The 21,817-nt window shown below is 41.0% G+C and overlaps 1 protein-coding gene across 25 annotated transcripts in view; it reads right to left on the reverse strand.

The window, feature by feature from the left end:
* camk2b1 (calcium/calmodulin-dependent protein kinase (CaM kinase) II beta 1) overlaps window positions 1-21,817 on the reverse strand; it is a 68,002-nt gene that overhangs the window by 33,576 nt on the left and 12,609 nt on the right. For 15 of the 25 annotated variants that reach the window (XM_034117849.1, XM_034117838.1, XM_034117848.1 and 12 more), the window contains exons 3-7: window positions 14,397-14,456; window positions 14,141-14,195; window positions 13,424-13,489; window positions 4,336-4,408; window positions 798-900 (exon numbers count right to left, since the gene is read on the reverse strand). In XM_034117849.1, the coding sequence (XP_033973740.1) occupies window positions 798-900; window positions 4,336-4,408; window positions 13,424-13,489; window positions 14,141-14,195; window positions 14,397-14,456 (357 nt within the window). Of the gene's footprint in view, window positions 1-797; window positions 901-4,335; window positions 4,409-8,457; window positions 8,531-13,423; window positions 13,490-14,140; window positions 14,196-14,396; window positions 14,457-21,817 lie in introns of all 25 variants that reach the window. The other 10 variants (XM_034117850.1, XM_034117839.1, XM_034117853.1 and 7 more) reach the window with 1 other exon arrangement.

A 21,817-nucleotide genomic window follows, 5' to 3' on the forward strand; every position in this document is an offset into this window, starting at 1 on the left:
AAGTGTTTTTTCCGAAGACAAACTGGGCCACTTTCTTGTAAAAAGGACGGAGGTCTGATTTCAGTACAATACAAGCTACTGTAGGGTGGCACCAGCAATGTCAGTTCGAATTTATAAACTAAGCGTACATTTTCTAAGGAATGCATCCTAACATCACAACTTAAAGCATGAATAACAATTTATCATAACTATATAATCTTTTTTTGTAAGTTAAAGGTAGGGTAGGTAAGTTTGAGAAACCGGCTCGAGATACACTTTTTGTTATATTCCATGGGATGCTCTTAACATCCTGATAGCAATGAATATCTTAAGTGCTTTGACAAAAAATCCATAAAAAAAATGTCATCTGTGGAAGCTGTAGTACTGTAAAAAGCACGACCAATCATTTTAGCCGGCCCGGCTAAAATAACTGGATGGCCTACCTGCCTGTCAGCCTTCCATCTGTGCACAAACTTATCTCGTGCCCTCATTGGTCATGTGCGCGTTCGTGTGTGTTGGAGGAGGGGCTCTGTAAGGAAGTGGCAGATTTTTTTCCGGTTGTGTATTTTCAAATTCTAGCGATCTTGAGCCGGTTTCTCCAAAATCACCTACCCCACCTTTAAGACATGCTCTCCTCCAGCTGTACCCTCTATTACTCCATTACCCTTTATTATATGTAGGTCTTTGTTCCTTTACCAAGTATTTAACATAGGGCCATGGTAAGCCTAACCTCTGACAGGAAGTGAACTAATTAACTGAGCTTTAAAAAGTATGCATAAAGTAAATCTGTAAGTAACACCTGTATCTTCTGTACCTACCAAACCAGGCCTGCTGCTCCCCCTGCACCTCAATGGCCAGGCCAAAGTCGGCCAGCTTAACTGCGGCATTCTTACATTTGCTGGCTAGGAGCAGGTTCTCTGGCTAAAGTGGGAAGAAGGAGATAAAGGAGATCACCAAACATTTTAAAAGGAAGGTTGGGGGCAAAACAAATTATCACTGTCCAAATGGGGGAAGATAGCTATTCATGCACAATGTTTGTAATTGGGTTAATTAAGTTCTTATCATCACACACATACAAAACACACATACATAGATGTCACTTCAATTACTTGTTTGAACACATAAAATAAAAGTTAAACCAATGCATTTTTGGCCTAACTTTTAATGTACTGTTTAGCTCACAAAAACCTGCAGTGCTTTCTTGTCCTAGCCTCATGCGGTGTGCTGTGGTCTATAGGCTCCATCTCTATGGCCCAGATAATGCGTTCAGCCTCATTATTCTCTGTCAGAAGAGGGCTCTAATAATGGGCTGCTATTCCCACTGGCCCTGCTCATTTTGTCTCTCGACATCTCTCTCAACTCTCACTTAATCATTGCCTCTGTTACTGCAGCTGGTAATCTCTAATGACAAATAAAGCATTCTGGTGGAAAATATTAACACAAAATAATAAGTGTCATCGAGTTGTGTCGTTGGAAAATGATCAGACTAGATACCAGGGTTGCCTACACATAACAGTCAACTAGGCTAACAAGCACATTTTCAGTCAATAGCCAGTGTGTTAGGCTGGACAATATATGATTTCCCACTCTAACCCATACACTGAATTCTAATCTAACATTACGTTAAAACAAGGAAATGCAGTTCTTTGACTCTGCTCATTACCATACCATTAAGTTCAGCCTGTTTAACAGAAACTCCCAGACATGGTTATCATCTGCAATCCCTGATTGTGTTTTGCGCCCTTTTTAAATGCTACTACCTCTTTTTGGCTAAACCATCAACAGTAACACCTGCATTCATTGCACTTATACTGATGTGCATTTAAATTCATGTCTAATCATTTAAGTCCACAATATGTGTTACTTGTAAGAGGGACACCTTCTGATTTCTTCTGTCCCCTCTTTTCCCTCAGCTAATTTGTAGTGCCAGCCCGTCTTAGTCAATTACTTAGTAGGTTTGCTAAGACATTCTTAGTTGACGAACACTGATATGTTGATTTAAACAAACTCAAAATATTCTTGGAAATAATTAATTCTGCATTAGAAATGATTAGAATGACTAATAGACTAAAGAAATCTTGGTCGAGGATAGCATCGCCGATTTGCAAGAATATATTGCATGCGCTTATAGCATTTGAGCCCATGTATAAAAGAAAGGGAAATAAGTGATAGAGACTTAAGTTAGCAAACCGGTAATCCTGAGGTTCTGCAACCTTGCGTCATAATGTTCTCTGAGCTCCACCATTTGGCTAGGCTTTACCCCTTTATAAACGAGGGAGGTAGAACTTGCCAACACTGCAGCCGTAAGATAATCAGCGGAAACTAATGTGGGTGGAAATTCTGATGAAGCATGCACTTCCATCGTAAAGGTGCATAAACGCAACCCAATACATGCACATCACCATGACTTTTTGATACAAGCGCTCCATCTCCTTAGCACACACATACACTCAGACATGCCCACACAGAGAAGCTGATGACGAGGTTTGGGTGAAAGGCAGAAAGATGGAAGGTTAGAGGAAAGAGAGAGCTGTTTTCGAGAGCAGTTCATACGTGGGTGTTTTATTATGAAATGATTCTCCTCTTTCTTTCATTCCTTTTATTTATATGTCGGTAGAGGATTTGGCGCTGCTGTGGTTTTCCTACTAAATCCTTTAAATAAGTGGAAGAGATGTGTGTGTGTGTCTAGATTAAAGACAGGGATATATTTTTCTTTTACAATGTTTACACACTATTGCAAACCAGATACCTTTAAGAAATGCCTAAAAAACGCTCTTTTGGAGTTTCTCTATAACATTGTTGCTTAACACTAGTAGCACGAGATGTTGGAAACCTTATGATTCAAATCCCAGCTCTAACTTAATTATTGTGTCTATTAATGGAACTTTCATTACATCCATTACTTGTGTAGACTCAAAATAATGACAGTGCCTTTTTGTTCCTGAGAAATACTATTTGCTGTACTTTCTAAACATTGTAGAGCTTGCACACATGTATTTGCTGTGTGTTATCTTATTTATCATAACGCAATTTCTAATTCAAGGGATCTTGTCACCCAGGCTGTCCTCAGTCATCACACTGTGACCTATTGCATGAAATGCTCTCCGACGCTTGGGTGTGAAACCAGATAGGCGTGTCGGCTAAAAAAAGAATTGGCCACAACAGTTCTGATAAACACAACACGGCTTTGCTGGAATGCTTGGACTGACATTTGCATAAAGGAGGTCTACTCAACAAAGGGCATCATGCAAAACCAGATGTGAAATACAAGCATGCACATACACTGCAACACAACCAAATACGAGACATGGCGGCGAGAGGACTGGAGAAAGGTTGTTTTGTATCCGTTTGGAAACAGATTCACACATAGTTCACTATATTTGAGGAGCTGCTTTGTTATTGGGAAATGTTTCCACAACGAAAAGCAATAAGCCACATTTAAAACACTAACAGACTTAAGGAAAACAATCTTTTGGTTTCTAGTGAATAAACAGTCAACACAAATAAATACAACTATGAAGCAATCCTAACTTGTTACCAGTTCAAAATGTTTTCCAACCCTATAAAGAGTGCTTTATGTCTAATATAAGTCACCACATGGCAGATTACAGAAAATGAGCTGTCCCATTTGAAACACTGACAGTCCAATCAAAACCCCAGAGGGTGTGTAATGTTCAATATGTAACACAATTCTTTGACAGAAAGTAAATTGACCAGAGGTTAGATTAAGTATCCTCCCTAGTCATCTTGGATTGATCAATCAACAAAAGAAATGGGCCGGCTATGCAATGACAAGAACCTTTTCTAGAAAGGGAACAGAGCAGCTGCATTGGTCAGTTAGTATAAACAAGATTGCATGCCTGAAATCTCCTCAGACTGGGGTGGAAGTGGTGTTCACACAACAGATAGAGAAGGTGACTGCACAGACTGGAGGCTGGGTATGGCCGGGCAGAGCCAGAGAAAAGGTCACCGGTAGTATTTGACAGTCTCATGTTGATCGCCACAAAGCTGTAGGGACCATGAGTGGGGAGAGCAGCTTAGGCCCGACTCTAAATGGCTTTCTTACCGCCCAACCAACTATTGTGTATGCCTACATTGTATTATATAAGGTTACAAAAGGAGACATTGTATTTCGGAATTCAGTGGGAATTAGATGATTCATCCCTCTCGATGTCCTGAAGCTTTGTAAGTGACACTATGTCCACAAACATTACAGGCATTCACATGTATTTTTTTTTTTAAACTTACACAGACTACACAAAAAACACACCAACAACACCAACCCCCCCCCCCCCCCCTCATTACAAATATTAAAGCACACTCCCAAGGGACAGCAGGATGACCCCCATCACTCACCTTCAGGTCCCGGTGCACCACGCCCATTTGATGGCAGTGAAGCACTGCCTCCAAGATCTGCTGGATGCAATGACTGCATGCAAACACCAAGGGGGGCGCATGTTAGTCTGAGCAGCGCTACAATCCCGTGCACAGGCCAAGGGTGGGGGGGGGGTTATGATGGAGGAGTGGGTAAGGGGTACAACAGGATTTGAAAGGGCTCTTATGTTGCCAGCTGTGACACTCTCAGATTTGATTAGCTACAGCCAAACCACAGCTAAGCACACACCCAGGACTACACAAGGTAATCAGGGTTCAATAGCTTCTAAAAAGTGACATACAACAACTGTGGCCCAAATATAAGGCTTACTTTAAAGTACATTTTATGTATCACCAATTTATGATGTGAATCCAATATAAAGCTTAAAAAGATGGGCCGTTATCTTGTTTGAGCTACTGTGTTTAGCATGGAGCCTATAGTGCAGCAGATGTCATTAATGACTTTGACTTTTTGGGGGGTTCGCTGTAGACCTGGGTTTGACTTGGTTGGCCTGGAAGTGCATAGCTGTGTGTGAATTGCAACAGGACGTTCCTTTGAGTCAATCTATTCTGCAACTAACCAATGGTTTTGCACTATTATTTCAATTAATACTAGTTGAACATTACATTTGTATGTGTTTTTTTTTTTAATATGTTTTTAGTTATTGTGCTTTTTATCATGTTTTTAATTATTGTTTTATTATTGTACTCCCATTGTGTTATTTAATATGTATTGCCAGTACAGCACTTTGGTCAACTGAAGGTTGTTTTAAATGTGCTATATAAATAAATAAAGATTGAGATTGAGATTATTTGTCTTTTATACTCTATTCTTCGGGGATATCCAGGGACACACTCATCTCTGACAGATATTTCACTGGATTCTAGATGCCCCACCTCCCTGCATGTTGTAGTCTGCAGGCATTATGTGATGACAGAGGGTGTGAGAAGGTGGGAAGGAGTGAGTCATTGTGCAATTAATAACATTTAAAAGATGTGTCTGGGATGAATGCCATGTCCACTGGCCTCTGCTGACAAGAGCTGTCATTCTGATGTCAGCTACCGGACACTAAAAATCAAAAGTAAAAAACTAAGAGTGATGCGGAGTAATGACGGAGTCTTTGCAGATATTTGAGCGGGAAACAACAGCACCTGTGTGGCGTTGTGTGTGGACAGAAGCTTGAGTGTTTCCTGTGCACTGACAAAGTTCAGAGTGAGGGTTGTGTTTCACAGTTTTGTATTTCCAAATATGAGTGCAGCTTAAGAGAAGCTTATGGATGATAGAAAGAAATACGCTCTCTTGATCTTTCCACCTACACTTTTAGAAATTATGTGTAATGCCTATTTTCTGCAATAGTGTGGAAAATGAAGGATATCTTTAGAGGTAGAATTAGATGAGCCTTGTGGGGGAGGAGGTTATTACCAAGTCATTTCTCAATTACTTTCACAACTTAAACGTAAAATACAATATTGAGTTTTTACTCACTTCACGGATGATTCATGCAATGAAGACGTGCCATAGTTAATACTTATACATACTTATTACTTTGATTACTGCTTTGAAAATGATGCGCAGTAATTGATTAGCACCTTATCACAAAAATACGCTTGCTGTTTGGCAGGCATCGCCTGCGTGTGACTGACAGGCCATTACTATAATCTCCAGATGAGAGAAACAGCAGCTATCGACCCCTGTGTATGGTTTGAAAATGTATTGATTAATAAAAGAAGGATAATAAAATCCAAGCTTTATTTCGCCATTGTGGTTCTTGAAGTTTGGATTATTTACGTTGTCTTTTTGATTTCCTCTGCATCCAATATAAAGCCCCTTCCATTCTGGCATCTGGACTAACAGCTATCTAAGGTTATCTCACAATCTAACCATAAAACGTGAAATAACAAGTAAACTAGCTGCCTAACAATTAACTTGAGCAGTCTCAAAGGCTGACTTACAGTAATCGTTTTCAATTAAGGAAGAGTCTAGTCTGCTAGATTTTATAACATAAGAGAAAGCAAAGAACATGGGGAGAAATAGAGAGAAAGGAGAGCAAGAGAGAGAGAGAAAGGAGAGCAAGAGGGAGAGCGAGAGCAAGAGGGAGAGCGAGAGCAAGAGGGAGAGCGAGAGCAAGAGAAGGGAGAGCGAGAGCAAGAGAAAGGAGAGCGAGAGCGAGAGCGAGAGCGAGAGCGAGAGCGAGAGAGAGAGAGAGAGAGAGAAATGTAGACTGGCATGGCTGTAAAGTTCAGGGCTATAAATTAGAATCCTGTGTCTTGTTTCTAAAGGTCTCCCAATGAATAAATACTCTGCAGGTCATGTCTACAGTGTGTGTGTGTGTGTGTGTGTGTGTGTGTGTGTGTGTGTGTGTGTGTGTATTTGTCAAGTTGCATGTGTGGGGCTAATGGGACTTCCATCTATGAAATGTGAGTGTGTGTTCTCTTGCACCCTCACTCACACATGTGCCTGTGTGTAGGTATGCATGCAGATCAGTGTGTGTGTGTGTCCATCCTTCCCCCACTTTGTCAGCTGTTGAGCTCTGTAACCAGCAGGGTGAAAATCCTGTGTGTGTGTATGTGTGTGTGTGTGTGTGTGTGTGTGTGTGTGTGTGTGTGTGTGTGTGTGTGTGTGTGTGTGTTGGAAGGAGTTGGCCATGCCGCAATCAATATTTAAAAGATACATTCTGTTGTATTCCTGTTCACTCTATATAAAAAGTATGCAATCTGCTATAAAAAGTGTTTGTTTATGTTTCAGTTGTTGCAGGTTAGCCTACTTTACCGTATTCTTCAAAGAGAAACAGAATAATAAGGTCACAGATCACAGCCACTATGGGACTTCTGATAAAGTTTTTAACATTGATGTTCTTGAAAAACTTGACAGATGACAAAAAAAATGCACCTATCATATTTCTTGAATTGTACATTTTTAGCAACTCATAGCTGTATTATAGTTCTTAAAGTCTGTTTGTCTGAGGTTGTTCTATACGTGCGGAATTATTAGCAGCACACACGTGAAATGCTTTCGTGACAAATCGTGAAATGACCTGATGTAGCGGTTGCAGATTTTGTGTGAGTACTAGTTATCTCTCGTATAATACGTATATAAATACCTGCCAACTAAAAGTAAAGAATTACATAAATGCTGCAGAGATCATTTAAACGTTGGTTTTATTATATTCTGTAGTCGCTGATCATCTCATAGCAAGCAGAACATAGCTTTTACTTATGCTTTCTTTCGAGAGTCAGTGTGACAATACACTACATTATATTTAATAAAATCAGACGTCAAAATGTGTCCAAACTGCTACTGTAATTCTGTCTAAAGAATGGAGAAAAGTTAAAATCCTAGAAATCTATTCTTAGATTTAATTCAAGGCCAAAGATAAAAGCTTAACAATACATCAAAAAACACCTCTGGAGATGCTTATAAGATAATATTCCATAAAAAGATTTGTTTTATAAGTAGCGCACTTTGTTTGTCTTCTCAAAAACAGCTCTATAAAGATGCTGTTGATGTTAATATTAGAGTGTATTGAAAATAGAGAGATCAATATAATACATGAATAACTCAGAGCAAGAGAGTAGGCAGGAGAACAACAAAATCAATAAAGACAACAATAAACATAACTGTGGCTTCTTTTAACTAGCCTGGTGGGAGACATTGATGGTGGTAAGGGCATGTGTTAACACTGGATATGTATTACACCTGGGGGGGAGTGTGTGTGTGTGTGTGTGTGTGTGTGTGTGTGTGTGTGTGTGTGTGTGTGTGTGTGTGTGTGTGTGTGTGTGTGTGTGTGTGTGTGTACAAGGCTCAGTGCAACAGGAGTTTTTTATAATGTAGTGAAAATGATGGGTGGGAGGGCATATGGAGCAGGGAGGACGGGTGGATCAGGCCAGGATCCTTCAATTAAAAAATAACATATCATACAATAAAACAGCAAAAAAGGAAACACAAGAGCATAACAAGAGACAAGTCGGACAGGCGGACATTAGACACGACACGAACAAACGAGACGGAGGAGGGAGGGGAGGAAGTAATTAAGGAGGAAAGGAAGGACAGGGACGGAGGAGGGAAAGAAGTCGGGATGCAAATGCTCCTCTACATATACTAACCTTCAGGTCCCTGTGCACTATGTCATGTTGGTGAATGTGATGGACACTGTCTAGAATCTGATGGATACAGTGACTGTGAAGACAAAACAGAGGGGAGGAGGGGCGGTGGGGGTGGAGGGGGGGATGAAGGTGGAGAAATAGGATGCCAGGTGAACAGAGTGACGGCCAATGCAAGGTGAATGAGACAAAGATAAAGAACAGAAGTTGGCGGGTTGGATTAGTGGAGAAGGGACATTTGTCAGAATAAATGAGAAGGAGAAGAAGAGGGAGGACGATTGATGCAGATAGAGATGTTGGAAGGGAGGGGGGTATATGCGGGTGGAGGAGACAAAAACATTTGGTTTTGCTTTTTAGACATGATGAGAAACAAGAGCAGCCACAGCAGAAACATCTGCCAGACAAAAATCACACCGACACTGACAAAGGAGAGGAGAGGAGTAAGAGGAGAGGACAACAACCAAAAGAAAAAAGGTGAGAGGGAAGATAGGATGCGTTTGAAGAGCAGAGAGAGATCATCATTTATGAAATAAATAGAACGCGTATAGGATGACACTGAATCATAATCGACTAGTGGGCTGATGCCAGGCTATTTTTCCATCACTGAAAGGAAAACACATCACCCTGTAGCGAGAGATACATGTACCTCTATTGTGAGTGTGTGAACATTTAAATGTAAGTGTAGGCTTGGTGCAATGAGAGATTGTAATGTTCACAATATGTGACTAATAGCAGGCGCAAAGAGACGGGCAGCCTGCAGGATCCACGCCCACACAGTGTCTAGTTAGTGGGTGGACTGAGAGAGAGAATGAGAGGTATACTGTGTATGTGCATGCTTGCTCAGTACACAAATGTAGAGGAAAATATGAAATGTAAACCAAAGGTATATGCGAATGATAGGCCTTAAACCTGTGAGGAAGCTTTGACTGTATTATTTTGTATCTTAAACCCTAATCTTTATATAAAGTCCCTATGGAGGGAACTTTGAGCTTTTAGCCCTTACAGGCCATTTACATGCACAGAAACCTATATAACACACACGATGCTAGCTTATATTTTTAGGACCTACAACTTCATACTGCAGTCCAAACGAAGACGAAAGGAAAGTAAGAAACCTTTAAAGTGGGAGCTCAATGCTCAGAAGTAAAGGAAGCAACTGTGAACAAACACATTCACGTAACTGACCAGATGGTTCACTGAAAGCATCGTTTGGCTCAACAGACTATAGTAAAGCTTCAGTAAATACATTTTGACCCGCTTGACATGCAGGCCCTTTGCCCTTCATTACAGTGCCAGACGATTTCAATGGAAAGGTGGATCCTTTTACATTTTTCACAAGATGTATTGTTTATTAATAAATAAACAATACAATAAAAACACAATAGGTAATGTACAACCACTTCCTTATTCATCGTTCAGGTTTTCAACAAGAGCCAAAGAGCAGATGTCATACATATATATGACAGATGCAGTAATTTGTTATCGTTAATGTATTAATGTTTCAAAAAAGATGATGCTATGACTAAGTGGGATAAGAGCTTAACATCCACATACTTGGAGACACTTTTCTGCATCATTTATTCACTGTGACATGCCCTTGCATGCACTGACACATGGCTTGACCTGACAGTGACCCATTGTGTTTGGCATTCAAAAGTAGAAGAGCATCTCCACCCACTTTATCTGCTTGTGTGTGTGCCTTCAATATCCCACTGTCCAAAAAGATGATGTCATTCCAAAGGACTCTTGGTCTGTTTATGAACTCTTTGTAGGTCAGAGGGGAACAGTGACTCGACAGAGACATCAAATACAGAGCCAGTCTACCTTCAGGCCACTTCCACTCCCTGTATAAGTATCCTTTAAATTGTAAAATACTCACTTTAATGAAATAAATCATGTCCAAGCTTGTGTTTCATAAAAAAAAAAATCGCAATGCCGATCGAGCAAGGTAGAGAGGTTTTCAGTGAAAATATGATAGGAGGAAAATGTAAGTATATACAGACAACAAGAACATCTTTTAAAATACTCCCATTGAAACAAAAGATCCATGGCAGCATCTAGTGTAACTAACTTTATGTTTTAGTCTGTCTGTTCCCTAGAGAGGGAAAAGTCCTTGATTCAGCTGCAGGTGTAATTCCGTTCTACTCAAAATGGCCCCCATCCAATCAAACACTTCTGAGGAGAAACTCTGACAGGGGGCAACAAGGTGTGATGCTGCACAGTTTCGGGCTGTGTGTGTGACACTAATTACTGCAGCTAATTAAAGTCCCAGTTCTTGCTCGTTTCCAAGGGAGTGAGGTAGGGAGATGGGGGAAGGATTGGCCTGGATGACTGACATGCATTGTGTGTGTGTGTGTGTGTGTGTGTGTGTGTGTGTGTGTGTGTGTGTGTGTGTGTGTGTGTGTGTGTGTGTGTGTGTGTGTGTGTGTGTGTGTGTGTGTGTGTGTGTGTGTGTGTGTGTGTGTGTGTGTGTGTGTGTGTGTGTGTGTGTGTGTGTGTGTGTGTGTGTGTGTGTGTGTGTGTGTGTGTGCAGAATGAAAACAGCAAGGGTTATAGTGTGGCTGAGAATGATAGCGATCACTATGGGGTTTAGATGAGTTATTAGTGCTGTAGCATGCCGTACGGTAGGTACATGGCAGCTTACACACACTCACATACATGTACAGAGACAAATACTAAAACTCTGCTCTCCAAATTAAAATCACAATGTGGCTACAAAAAATTGAAACATGAAATAAAACCCATGAATACACCATCAAGCATGTCTGAAACCAAAGGCATCAGAGGCTTTTGGCATCAGGATAAAAGACACTTTTTCTGCAAGCTGTTCAGGACTACGAAATACTCAGTTTGGAAATAAAAAACTACCCTCCAAAATCCCTAATAATCAGCTAATGGAAATCCTTTAACTTAAAAGGTGACGTCAACAATTATGGAGACAGATTGTTGATTATTAAACTCAATACCCAAACAAATACCCCACATCAAACTCCAACTGTCTTTCTTTTTATAACGCCATGACCCTTGCCTTGTGTGGCTGGGTGTTTGTTTCTTGGCGATTATATCATTCTATATTGCTGATTTGATGGTGTGCCCCGGATAACACGCTGAATTAAGGGAAAGCTTGCCACTCTCAGAATAAAAAATGATGTCATTGAACATTTTAGCTACAAAGGGATAGCTTCTGAAGAGGCAATGTGCCTCTGAATAGGACAGAGAGGTACAGAAAAAGATAGATACTATTAATCAAAACGTTTGCATTCGATTTACAGCTGACAAAAGAAGAGCACGAGCGGTACCTCTAATCTGTATAATAGTAATAATATAACAAACAAGACTACGAAACCACTGTTGTGCAATAACACTTATGTGTAATTTGATAAATAATCTACTTCGAATGTAGCTTGTACAGTTGAATAAATGATCCTTTTATTTTAATGTTATATTTGTTCTAATAGTGTTTTATTTGTATTTGTTTGTCTCTATCTTAACTTTTGCTGTAACAATGTACATTTCCCCTCTGTGGGACTAATAAAGGTATTCTGATTGTATTTAATGGAACAGAATAATTAGACAAATGTAGTTTTGGACTAAACTGTGCTCCAAAGCTCAAATGTACAACCCTGGCTTGGGATCACTTTTTACCCAAGAATATAAAAGTCTGGACAAAACCAGAAAATAATCATATTCAAATGCTGATATGTAAGGCTTCACTCAAAGCCTTTTAGACATTTTAAATACAAACTGGTTAAAAAGGCCAGTTATAGACACCACTTTGCTTAAATTACCCAAGTTCCCTCATTGTGAAGTTAAAAGTCAAACTGCTTTGGATTAGAGACAAGAGTTAAAGACCATTTACTGTGCCGTCGCCCTCAGCACTACCAGACTATTCAGTGTCTTTTTTATGCTGCTGAATGGACTCACACCCACACCACCACTGTCAAGTATCTCTCTCACTCTTCTCTCAGTCTATTGTCTGTACACCCACCCCCTCACACTACTCGATTTCCTCTTCCGCCATTGGTTGAAGTGAACTGTGTGTGTCGATAAGACCAAAGTGGTGGGAGTGATGTTAGAAGCATGTGTGGTGGTGGAGGGTGAAAGAGAAAGGAAAGAAAAGAGCTGAACATTAAGAAAAGAGAAAGAGATGTTGAAACTGTCCACAGTCATAGAGTACAGTAGGGTTTTAGAGTTTTCTGTCAAATGCTCCAATAACTTTTTTTCTTGATAGATACATATTTGGGATAAAGAGTTTGAAAGCAGCATTTTGAAACCTTGTTCAAATCAGAACCCTACTTAATTTTAGCAGAGTGATTCTTGCTGGAGCACATTTTACAAAAATATAAACTCATGAATATTCTCACTACAAGATGTAAGGAAATACTGAAAGTTGTGATGCACTTTGAAATGGAACGAGGCACTGACTCACAGATTCTTAACTTCCATTCAATGGCAATTATTTTGAAATTTGGCCGAAATCTACATTGACCGCACCTGGATGATTTTTCGTTGATTTATAGAAAAGGCAAATTGGTCAAACTTTGGATTGGGCATTAGGGTCGCTGCTGTGTCGATGTGAGAGTACTTTGGCATTGACATAAAGAAAAAAGCTAAGGACAGAAAGAATAGTGAAAAGAGGAGAAGGAGAAACGAGAGGTAAAGTGGAAAGGAAAAAGGGCGCAGAAAGGCAACAGAAGCAAAAGATGAAATAAGAGAGGCCAAGAGGGAAAACAAAAGGAATAAAACAAGAAAACACATTCAGAGTAGGGATGTGCGGAGCAGGAAACGGGAGAACAAGTAAAAAGGAAAGCGAGAAGAAGAATAGCGAAGAGTACAGAAAGAGTAAAGCAGTCAGAAAAGAAAAGGAGAAATAAGTCAACATTGAAAAAAAAAAAAAGACAAGAAGACAACAGAGAACATTGGAGGTCAAGGAAAACACACACACAAACACACAAGGCCGTAATCCTACCTGGCGTCAGCCTCGCTGTAATACTCTCTGGCTACGATGTCCTCAAACAGTTCACCTCCGGTCACCCTGCACACACACACACACACACACACACACACACACACACACACACACACACACACACACACACACACACACACACACACACACCCACACACACACACACACACACACACACACACACACACACACACACACACACACACACACCACACACACACACACACACACACACACACACACACACACACACCCACACACACACACACACACACACACACACACACACACACCACACACACCACACACACACACCACACACACACACACACACACACACACACACACACACACACACACACACACACACACACACACATTAATAATAGGATGCTTTGATTGTTAGGAGGAGGGGGGGTATTAAAACTATTAAGCATGATTCTTGCAGCACCCCCCTTCCCCAATCCTCCCCCTTATCACACTGTTACCATGGAAACTAGAGGATATGCCAAGAGATGGATGTGGAGGGCGTGGGTGGTGGTGGTGGGGGGGGAGATATGCAACAGAGAGAGACTTATGTAATTGTGCTTTGAGGCAAAGGTGGGGAATCAGGGTGGAGGTGGAAGGAGGAAAGGGGGCAGAAGATGAGCAAGCTGAGAGGAGAGGATAACAAAAAGTAAAGAGGAAAGGAAAAGAGAGGAGATGAGAGAGGCTTACAAGTCAAACAGGAGGTAGTGGAAGCCCTCCTCTGATATACTGTCATGAAGACGAACTGTAGGAGGAATACAAAACGATTGACAGATTAATGTGTGTATTCATCTTTTAATTGTGTGAGTACAGTTTGAACCCTGTATACTTTATTTAGTTTTAATTGCCCCTGGCTTTGCTTGTTTACTTGAAGGTAAACGGTAATATATGGGTTTAATTAGATGTTTGTGGGAACAGGTGCAAAAAAAGAAAGACACGTCCTCACCAATGTTGGAGTGTTTCAACAGGCGACAAATCCGAGCTTCTCTTTCCAACTTTTGGTGATCTAAAGGGACACAGAGACAAAAAGACAGAGAAAGGGAAATCATTAGGATTCAATCTTAAATGTGACTGGGGAAAACATCATTTGTTTTTCCAGTCATTGTGGCAGACAACATGGGACAATGATGGAAAATGCAAAAATGTCTAAACACTGGCATATGCATATCAAAGATGGATTCAAGAAATCCTCTGTTGTGACACACATATTGAACTACTGCATGTATACAATCAAATAAAAGTAAGACAGTCATTAAATCCATTTATTGAAATTGAGAAACCCTGAATTTGTTTGCACGTAACTGTCTTATCTAGGTTACTGGAGTGTGAAACCATGCGAGATTGCATATCCCGCATGTGCGTAGGTACATGTGCGTTGTTGTGAAAGAAAAATATTGGATCCACTTATACAACAAATCTTCACAGCACTGCTAGAGGTTACATTCATAGAAAACCCAGGAGGTGGACAAACATTTTTTTGCAAGACAAATTTAAATTGATACTTTTCACTTTTTAAACTATTTTAAACACACTGTACCATGCTAAAAAGATGTTCCCGGTGACCTACAGTACATACTGTAAAATTCCTTCTAAAAAATACAAATAAGCAAATAAGTTAACGTTCCAACATTATTATTTTATTATTGTTAAGTCAGATGTCTCATATGAAAATGATGCATGTGTTTAGATCATAGCCAGCCATGATTTTAGCCCACACACACGCACGGGCTTTGACCCCCCGTACTTGCTGACATGCAGATCAGAGATCAGTAACATAGAAATAAATACATGTTCATCCCGACTCATCTACAAGTTGCATGGGCTTAAAAACAGACACATGTACACATACACGTACCGTACATGCATGCACACAAATAAACTAGCAACACACAAGCGCACATGTTCACGCTGGCATTGAGCAGTGACAGTGAAGTGTAAGCCCAGTGATTACAGTCACAAAAGAAGAGAGGAGCGAGGCGGAGAAAGGAGTGGAGGAGTGTAAAATGGGGACAGAGGAGGAGGGAGGAAAGAAAAGGGGCGATTAATATGCATAAAGCTTGGTTACTCCATTTCTGTTTAAAGAATAAGAGATTGCAGATTGCTGCTGTTTTTTCACCGACCACCATCAGCTACTGTTACTTGATTTATTTTCTCTTACGTTATTGATTTGTTCTTACATTTTTAATCTTGTTATGGGAGGAGGCTATGGAGAGGCTTTTTTATTGGTTTGTTACAAACTGCATTTCAGACACCTTTAATGGGATGGCAGCAGTTTAATCTAAATACATGATGGAATAAGATGTTTAAATGATGGCCCCAAATAGAGCTTTTGTCCAAAAAAGGACCACATCTTTACAATTGAATCACTAAGCACCAAGCACATGCTTTCCCAGACGGTTTTATCTCCACGATTTATAAATGTCAGCTGGTGCTGAACACCGATATGTTATCCATCATACTACTATGTCAAATGGTGAAAACATGTCACAAGTGGAAGCATCGCATTTCATTCTGTCACTGGCATCTGCTGACATTACTTTGCAAGTACAGAATTGGCTCAGAGTAAGCGCAATGGTTCATCTTAGCTTAGTCTACCAGATGGCCAGACTGGGCCTTTGTTACCTACAGGTCTGCGTAGGACTGCATGACTGCGGAGGAGTAGAGCTAAATATTGATTTAAGGGCGACAACGTGCCTCATGCATCAAAATGATATTGAATGTTTCTGATATTATTTTGGGATTTTCGGTTTAGAGAAAATATAAGAGAGCAGAAAGCGAGTGTTTGCAACTAGTGTTGTATGTTCTGACTAATAGCCAACCCTCGTTAACGGATAATTCACTGTTAACCGTCAAGATAAATGTCTTGTATGCTGGGGGGCTGTGATCAAAGTGCTGAACAAGCCGCAGCTGCACCTATAAACCAATGCACAAACAGTTTCAAACCATTATGAAATCCAGCTGTAGTAAAGGCAAGACAAAAGGCAACAAGGTCCCCAATTCACCTGCCCGGGAGATGTATTTTGAGTGGATCGACGTGACAACATGCAGCTACTTTCCTAGTCAAATGTAGTTTAGCTGCCAAGTTGTCAGCTGCATGTCTGTCTTGCATATTGTTACTCTGTTAGCGTATTGTAAACCCCGCAACCCGCGTTAAGGTAACACCGTAGAGTACGAGGTCAGTAGTAACGTTATAGCCGTGAAGGTAGCAGTGAAGCGTCGTTACAGTATGTTTGTCGTATCAAGTCCCTGTTTCTTGCTTGTCCTTTCTGATTAAAGTGAAGGATAACCACCAAAGTAAGCAACAACTGGGGCAAGGATTTCTTAAGATGGGTTGGAAGAAGCTGCTCTAACAAGTTTTTGTTTTATCGTGTTACTAAACCAGCAGTAGTGATGGGACCAATTAAGGTTTCTACTCTGAAACGCTTTAAAAGTCGTAAAATGTGTCTGGGGGTTATCATTATTGTAAATGATTACGCTGCTTAGTTGAATACTTGAATCTGATAGGTCAAGTCGGACATTTCAGAGGTTGTTTATACTCTATAACAAAACGCTAAGCAAAATAATGTCCGTTGCTAAGGAGGATCAAGGGAGGGAAGAAAAGAGGTTAAAGGACAGAGCGGCATGTTTAAGGACTTGTTAGTGGAAAAGAAACTGAACAGACTTGGACAGTTACAGTAAACATCGATCAGTGCTGCTGTTCATTTTAAGTTATGTTGTTGTTGCCGCAGTTAGTAGTATTATATCTATCATTTTCAAAACAATAAAATCATTTTCGATTAATATGCGAGTCAAGTTGTTGGTTTAGGCAAGATAATGTGCAACGATTATTATTATTGAAAAAAGAACACCCTGGTCGCTGCATATTATCCCTTACAGTACATATAGCATAGACATGTATAAATCGCTTTTCTATAAATCACATCTTGAAAAAGTGAAAATTAAAAGCCAGATACTGATCCTATACTTGTGATGGAGCAGGCTAAATAACAAATGCCAAAAGGGGAGAGGGGAGAAACAGGAGGGATAATGAGGACTGGTCCGGAGGGGAAGTGGGGATAAGAGGACAGCAGGTGACAGTTTGCAGAAAAGAACATTAAGAACTGAGAATTCACTGAGTGAGATAACCCAAGGACAGCGTCTAGTGATGTCTTTTAGAATCTATGTGTTGAGGGAGCTGAGAGAAGAGGAACGCATTTGGGTTAATCGTCACCAGTGAGGACCCAAGTCTCACGAGGGAAGGAGATGTAAAAAGACAGCCAGATATAACCTTTGTTCAGAACATCTGACTCTCAACATTAGTATTGCCCTTGCCAGTTGGGGAATGTTGAGTATGAAATGCATTGCGATCAGGCCATCAGGCTGCCTTCTGTAGTCATCTGCATTAAACAGTAAAGGCAGGACAGAGCGGGATATAGTATCATTATGCTGCCTCTGAATTTAAAATTGAAATTGACTATGGGGAGGTGGGGAATCATGCAGTGGGGAATCCAGCATTAGAATAATAAGAAAAACTCAAAGCCTATTTTAGGCAATCCTCGTATTTAAAAATTTTAAAAAAAATGTGGAAAGCCTAGGTTATAAAGTCCTTCTTATTCAGTGAAATAAGAAAAGAAATGGAGCGGTAGAAAAAGCAACAAGTGGAAAAAAGGCATTTTAATTATGGGAACTTTTTTTTTTTTTGTCTGTAACTTTCAGTTTTAGCAGCAAAAAAAAGAAAGAATGATTACAAACAAATCAGGATTTACTTATGTGTAATAACAGATAATGAGATTTGACTTCATAATAATACTTAAGATTGAATGTGCAGTAGACTGTGTTGACTACATCTGTCCTGGTTATTTGACATTGGCACAAAGCTTGCTGGGCGAAACCAGGTCAGATAACTGCTACTGCATTGCAGGTGAATCTCAAACATCACACACACATAGACACACACACACACACACACACACACACACACATAGACAAACACACACACACACACACAACTATCTCTCATGATGAATTACAAGCCCATTCAGCAACCTCTGGCAGCCCCTGTCCAGAGATCACTGCCAACAAACAAGCGCTGTGATTGGCTGGAAACCTTGCCCAACAGACCTGTCCTACATTCCTGTTTATATGTCTTGAATTGGAATGTACCTTTTTTTTTGCGGTTTGAGGGGAAATTGAGAAAACTGGCTGTGTGTGTTGGAAAGTAATCATATTACAAAAGTAAACCTAAATCTTTTCTTGTAGGTGCAGTGTGTTACAGTCTTAACTCCTATGCTATGGTTGTCTGGATATCTGACTGTGTGTGTGTGTGTGTGTGTGTGTGTGTGTGTGTGTGTGTGTGTGTGTGTGTCAGAGAGAAAGAGTCAGATGAGAGTCCCGTGCTTAAGGCATGTAGGCACACAGGCGCATGTCCCTCAGCTGCCAAGTGCCTAGGGTGCCTTCTTTCGCATGACCCCCTCCCCCCCTCGGCTTCCACCTCCGTCTGCCAGTCCGAAGGAAACGCTCCTCTTAAGTTGCTGCATCCAGGGCTCTAAGATCAGCGACCTTACCTGCTGCCCCGAGAAACGGCACAACAACAAACACAACCTAGACCAAATCCCACTTCAGAAGTAGAAGGGCACGTCATCGCGGCGGACATAAAACCTGGCTGGAGCAGCCCATGTCAGATAGGTCATGGAGCTATGAATAGGACCTGGAGTAGAAGGAGTATGCAGCAGCTCTGCAGGCTCTAACGTTGCACTGCTGTTTCACAGAACATGGTTCATCCATTAGTGAGAAGCGCAGCGCAGGCCTCGCGCACCTCCCAGCCAAGACAGATCAGAGCTGCTGTCAGATGCAGAGGCAGGGAGATGAAGCTGCGCCTCAGAAACGTGGTGGTAAAGCTGCGAGAAGCTGCACTCCCTGATGAAGCAGCTCGAGTGAAATGTATAGGTCCAATGATAGCACAATGTTTAGGTGAATTATTTATTTTTGTGTGTGTAGCTTTGTCAGCCAATTGAAGGGATTAAGTTTACCTCCTGCTTATTGTGGTAGGATAATCTAGGATGAGTTTAATCTCATTAAAAAACATGACAAGATTAACTGCTGCCAAAGATGATGGAACACAGCATGCAAATAAGTCTTGTTTACGTTTTATTTTTTTATATATAAAGTGCAGTTTTGATATATGTGTTGTTTTTTTCACAATGTGGTTGTGGACGATCACGCATTCCTACATTTAAAAAAGTTGGGACTAACTGTGTTCAACTGCTGAGCAAGTAGGGTACAGGATGCTTTTTAACTGAAAACAGCTGCCTGCTGCTGGCTGAAAATCATATTAATGTAAAAGAGACTGATCAGGGTGAACCAAAAAAAGGTTGTTTGATAATAATCTGTAGGCAATGCATCTCCTTTTACATTATCACTTTATACTGTACTTTGCTATTAGAAATTGTCGATTACAGTTCTTTTGGAGTTAGGGTTATATTTTTGATCAGAGATAAGACGGAGTGAAAACAGCAGAAGAACTCTGGTCTGGTTTGTATCCTCTAAGAGATCTTAATGTCTGAAAAACTTAAAATGTGTACATTAGTACGTCACTGCACATCATTTTATGAGTGAGGCAAGCTAGTTTTCAGCTGTTCAGTTTTCATAATATCCGCTGCAGCTCTTAATGGTATGTTGAAATTAGGTCTGCACGATATATAAAAATTAGATTTATATTTTCTGAAATAAGAAAAAAATATAGGAAATGTTGCTACGGGGAAATTAATGTGCCGTGGAAATGATCCTGCCTCTGTTCCACATCATATCACCACAACATAGGGAGTATACTTTTACAAACGCCCGGCACACAGTACTGATATCCTAAAAAGTGTTTAATAAAAAAGGCATTATGGACAAAAGAAAATGTTGACTGACAAATCATGCAGTGCTGATTGAGACACTTGTGAGAGACAAACAGATATGCCCAAACATTTCAGGTTACTGCCCTCTGCTAATGCCGGTTAAAATGCCTGCTCCACCACACTCGACATTCTCACACACGAGCGGTGGCCCAATGTGTGTGTGTGTGTGTGTGTGTGTGTGTGTGTGTGTGTGTGTGTGTGTGTGTGTGTGTGTGTGTGTGTGTGGCAGGGTGATCGTCAAGTGTCAGTGTGGTGCCACCTGGCAGGGCCTCGGGACCAAGGCTCCAGTTACGGGGGGGAGGGAGGGGCCGCAGGAGATTTACACGGGGCAAGTGGTGGTGGGAAGAGCCACAGCAACCACTGTGGGCCGGATTGGTCTTCATGGTCATGGAATTTAGCCTTGGCTTTGGCTTAAACCATTACTGGCAGCACAGCATGTGACACTAATTAAGGTGCTTTAAAGATATATTTTAACAGAGCAAACCATTACGATTATATGGTTAAATATTGTGTGACGTGAAGCATCCAGAGTTATCTAAAATAAGTGTAACGGTGGAGGGAGCTTAACTTTATATTCAATTCACAAGCAATCACTATTAAAGAACTCATAGTTGAGAGCCTTTAGGGCTTTCGCGCCGGGGGCTAGCGGCCTAGCAGCGGAGATTCACGCATCACCAACTGGCTTCAGATGAGGCAAGCTAGCTGAACAGCTAGCTCTGCCGACGGGTCTCTGTGGTCTCGCGCTGACGGCTACTGGCCTAGCAGCAGGATCCATCTCCACACCATCGGAGGACTGGGGGCCCGCACCGAGGGCTAAAGGCATAGCAGCGGAGATCCACGCATCGCCGGCTGGCTTCAGACGAGGCAAGCTAGCTGAACAGCTAGCTCTGCCGGAGGACTGTGGGTCCGCGCCGATGGCTAGCAGCCTAGCAACAGAGAACCACAAACCAACAGCTAGCTCTGTCTGCTCCACTGTCAACAACTGCACCGAGGTAAAGCCTAGAAATCCGGTATTTAAAAAACACCGTTACACAAAAAATGTTCAAAGAGTGAATCAAGCAAAAATAGTGTGGGATCCTCGGTGCAAGCCGAAGGGACTATTCAGTGGACATTTACATTTCCGCAGCATTTGCAATAAACATGAATCGCTAGAACATCTCCTCCTTGAGTCCAATATTGACTGTTTGGGAATATCTGAATCTTGGCTAAAACAGTCGTCACCATCAACTATTGTATCTATGTCAGGATATAATGTGTTTAGGAAGGACAGACTGAAGGGAAAAGGAGGTGTTGCTTTATTAGAGGAATACCATTACTTGTAGGGAGATTGCTCTTCCAGCTAAAATTGAGTTTGATTGTGTTGGTGTGGAAATCACACTATCTGAGGAAATGTCCCTCACCATGATTTGCCTGTATCGACAACCCACCGCTAAGGTGGATTTCTATGATCAGGTAAAACTCATGCTGAATGCCTGTGACTCCAACA

This window comes from Trematomus bernacchii, unplaced genomic scaffold, assembly GCF_902827165.1.
Source record: "Trematomus bernacchii unplaced genomic scaffold, fTreBer1.1, whole genome shotgun sequence".
NCBI classification, from domain to species: domain Eukaryota; kingdom Metazoa; phylum Chordata; class Actinopteri; order Perciformes; family Nototheniidae; genus Trematomus; species Trematomus bernacchii.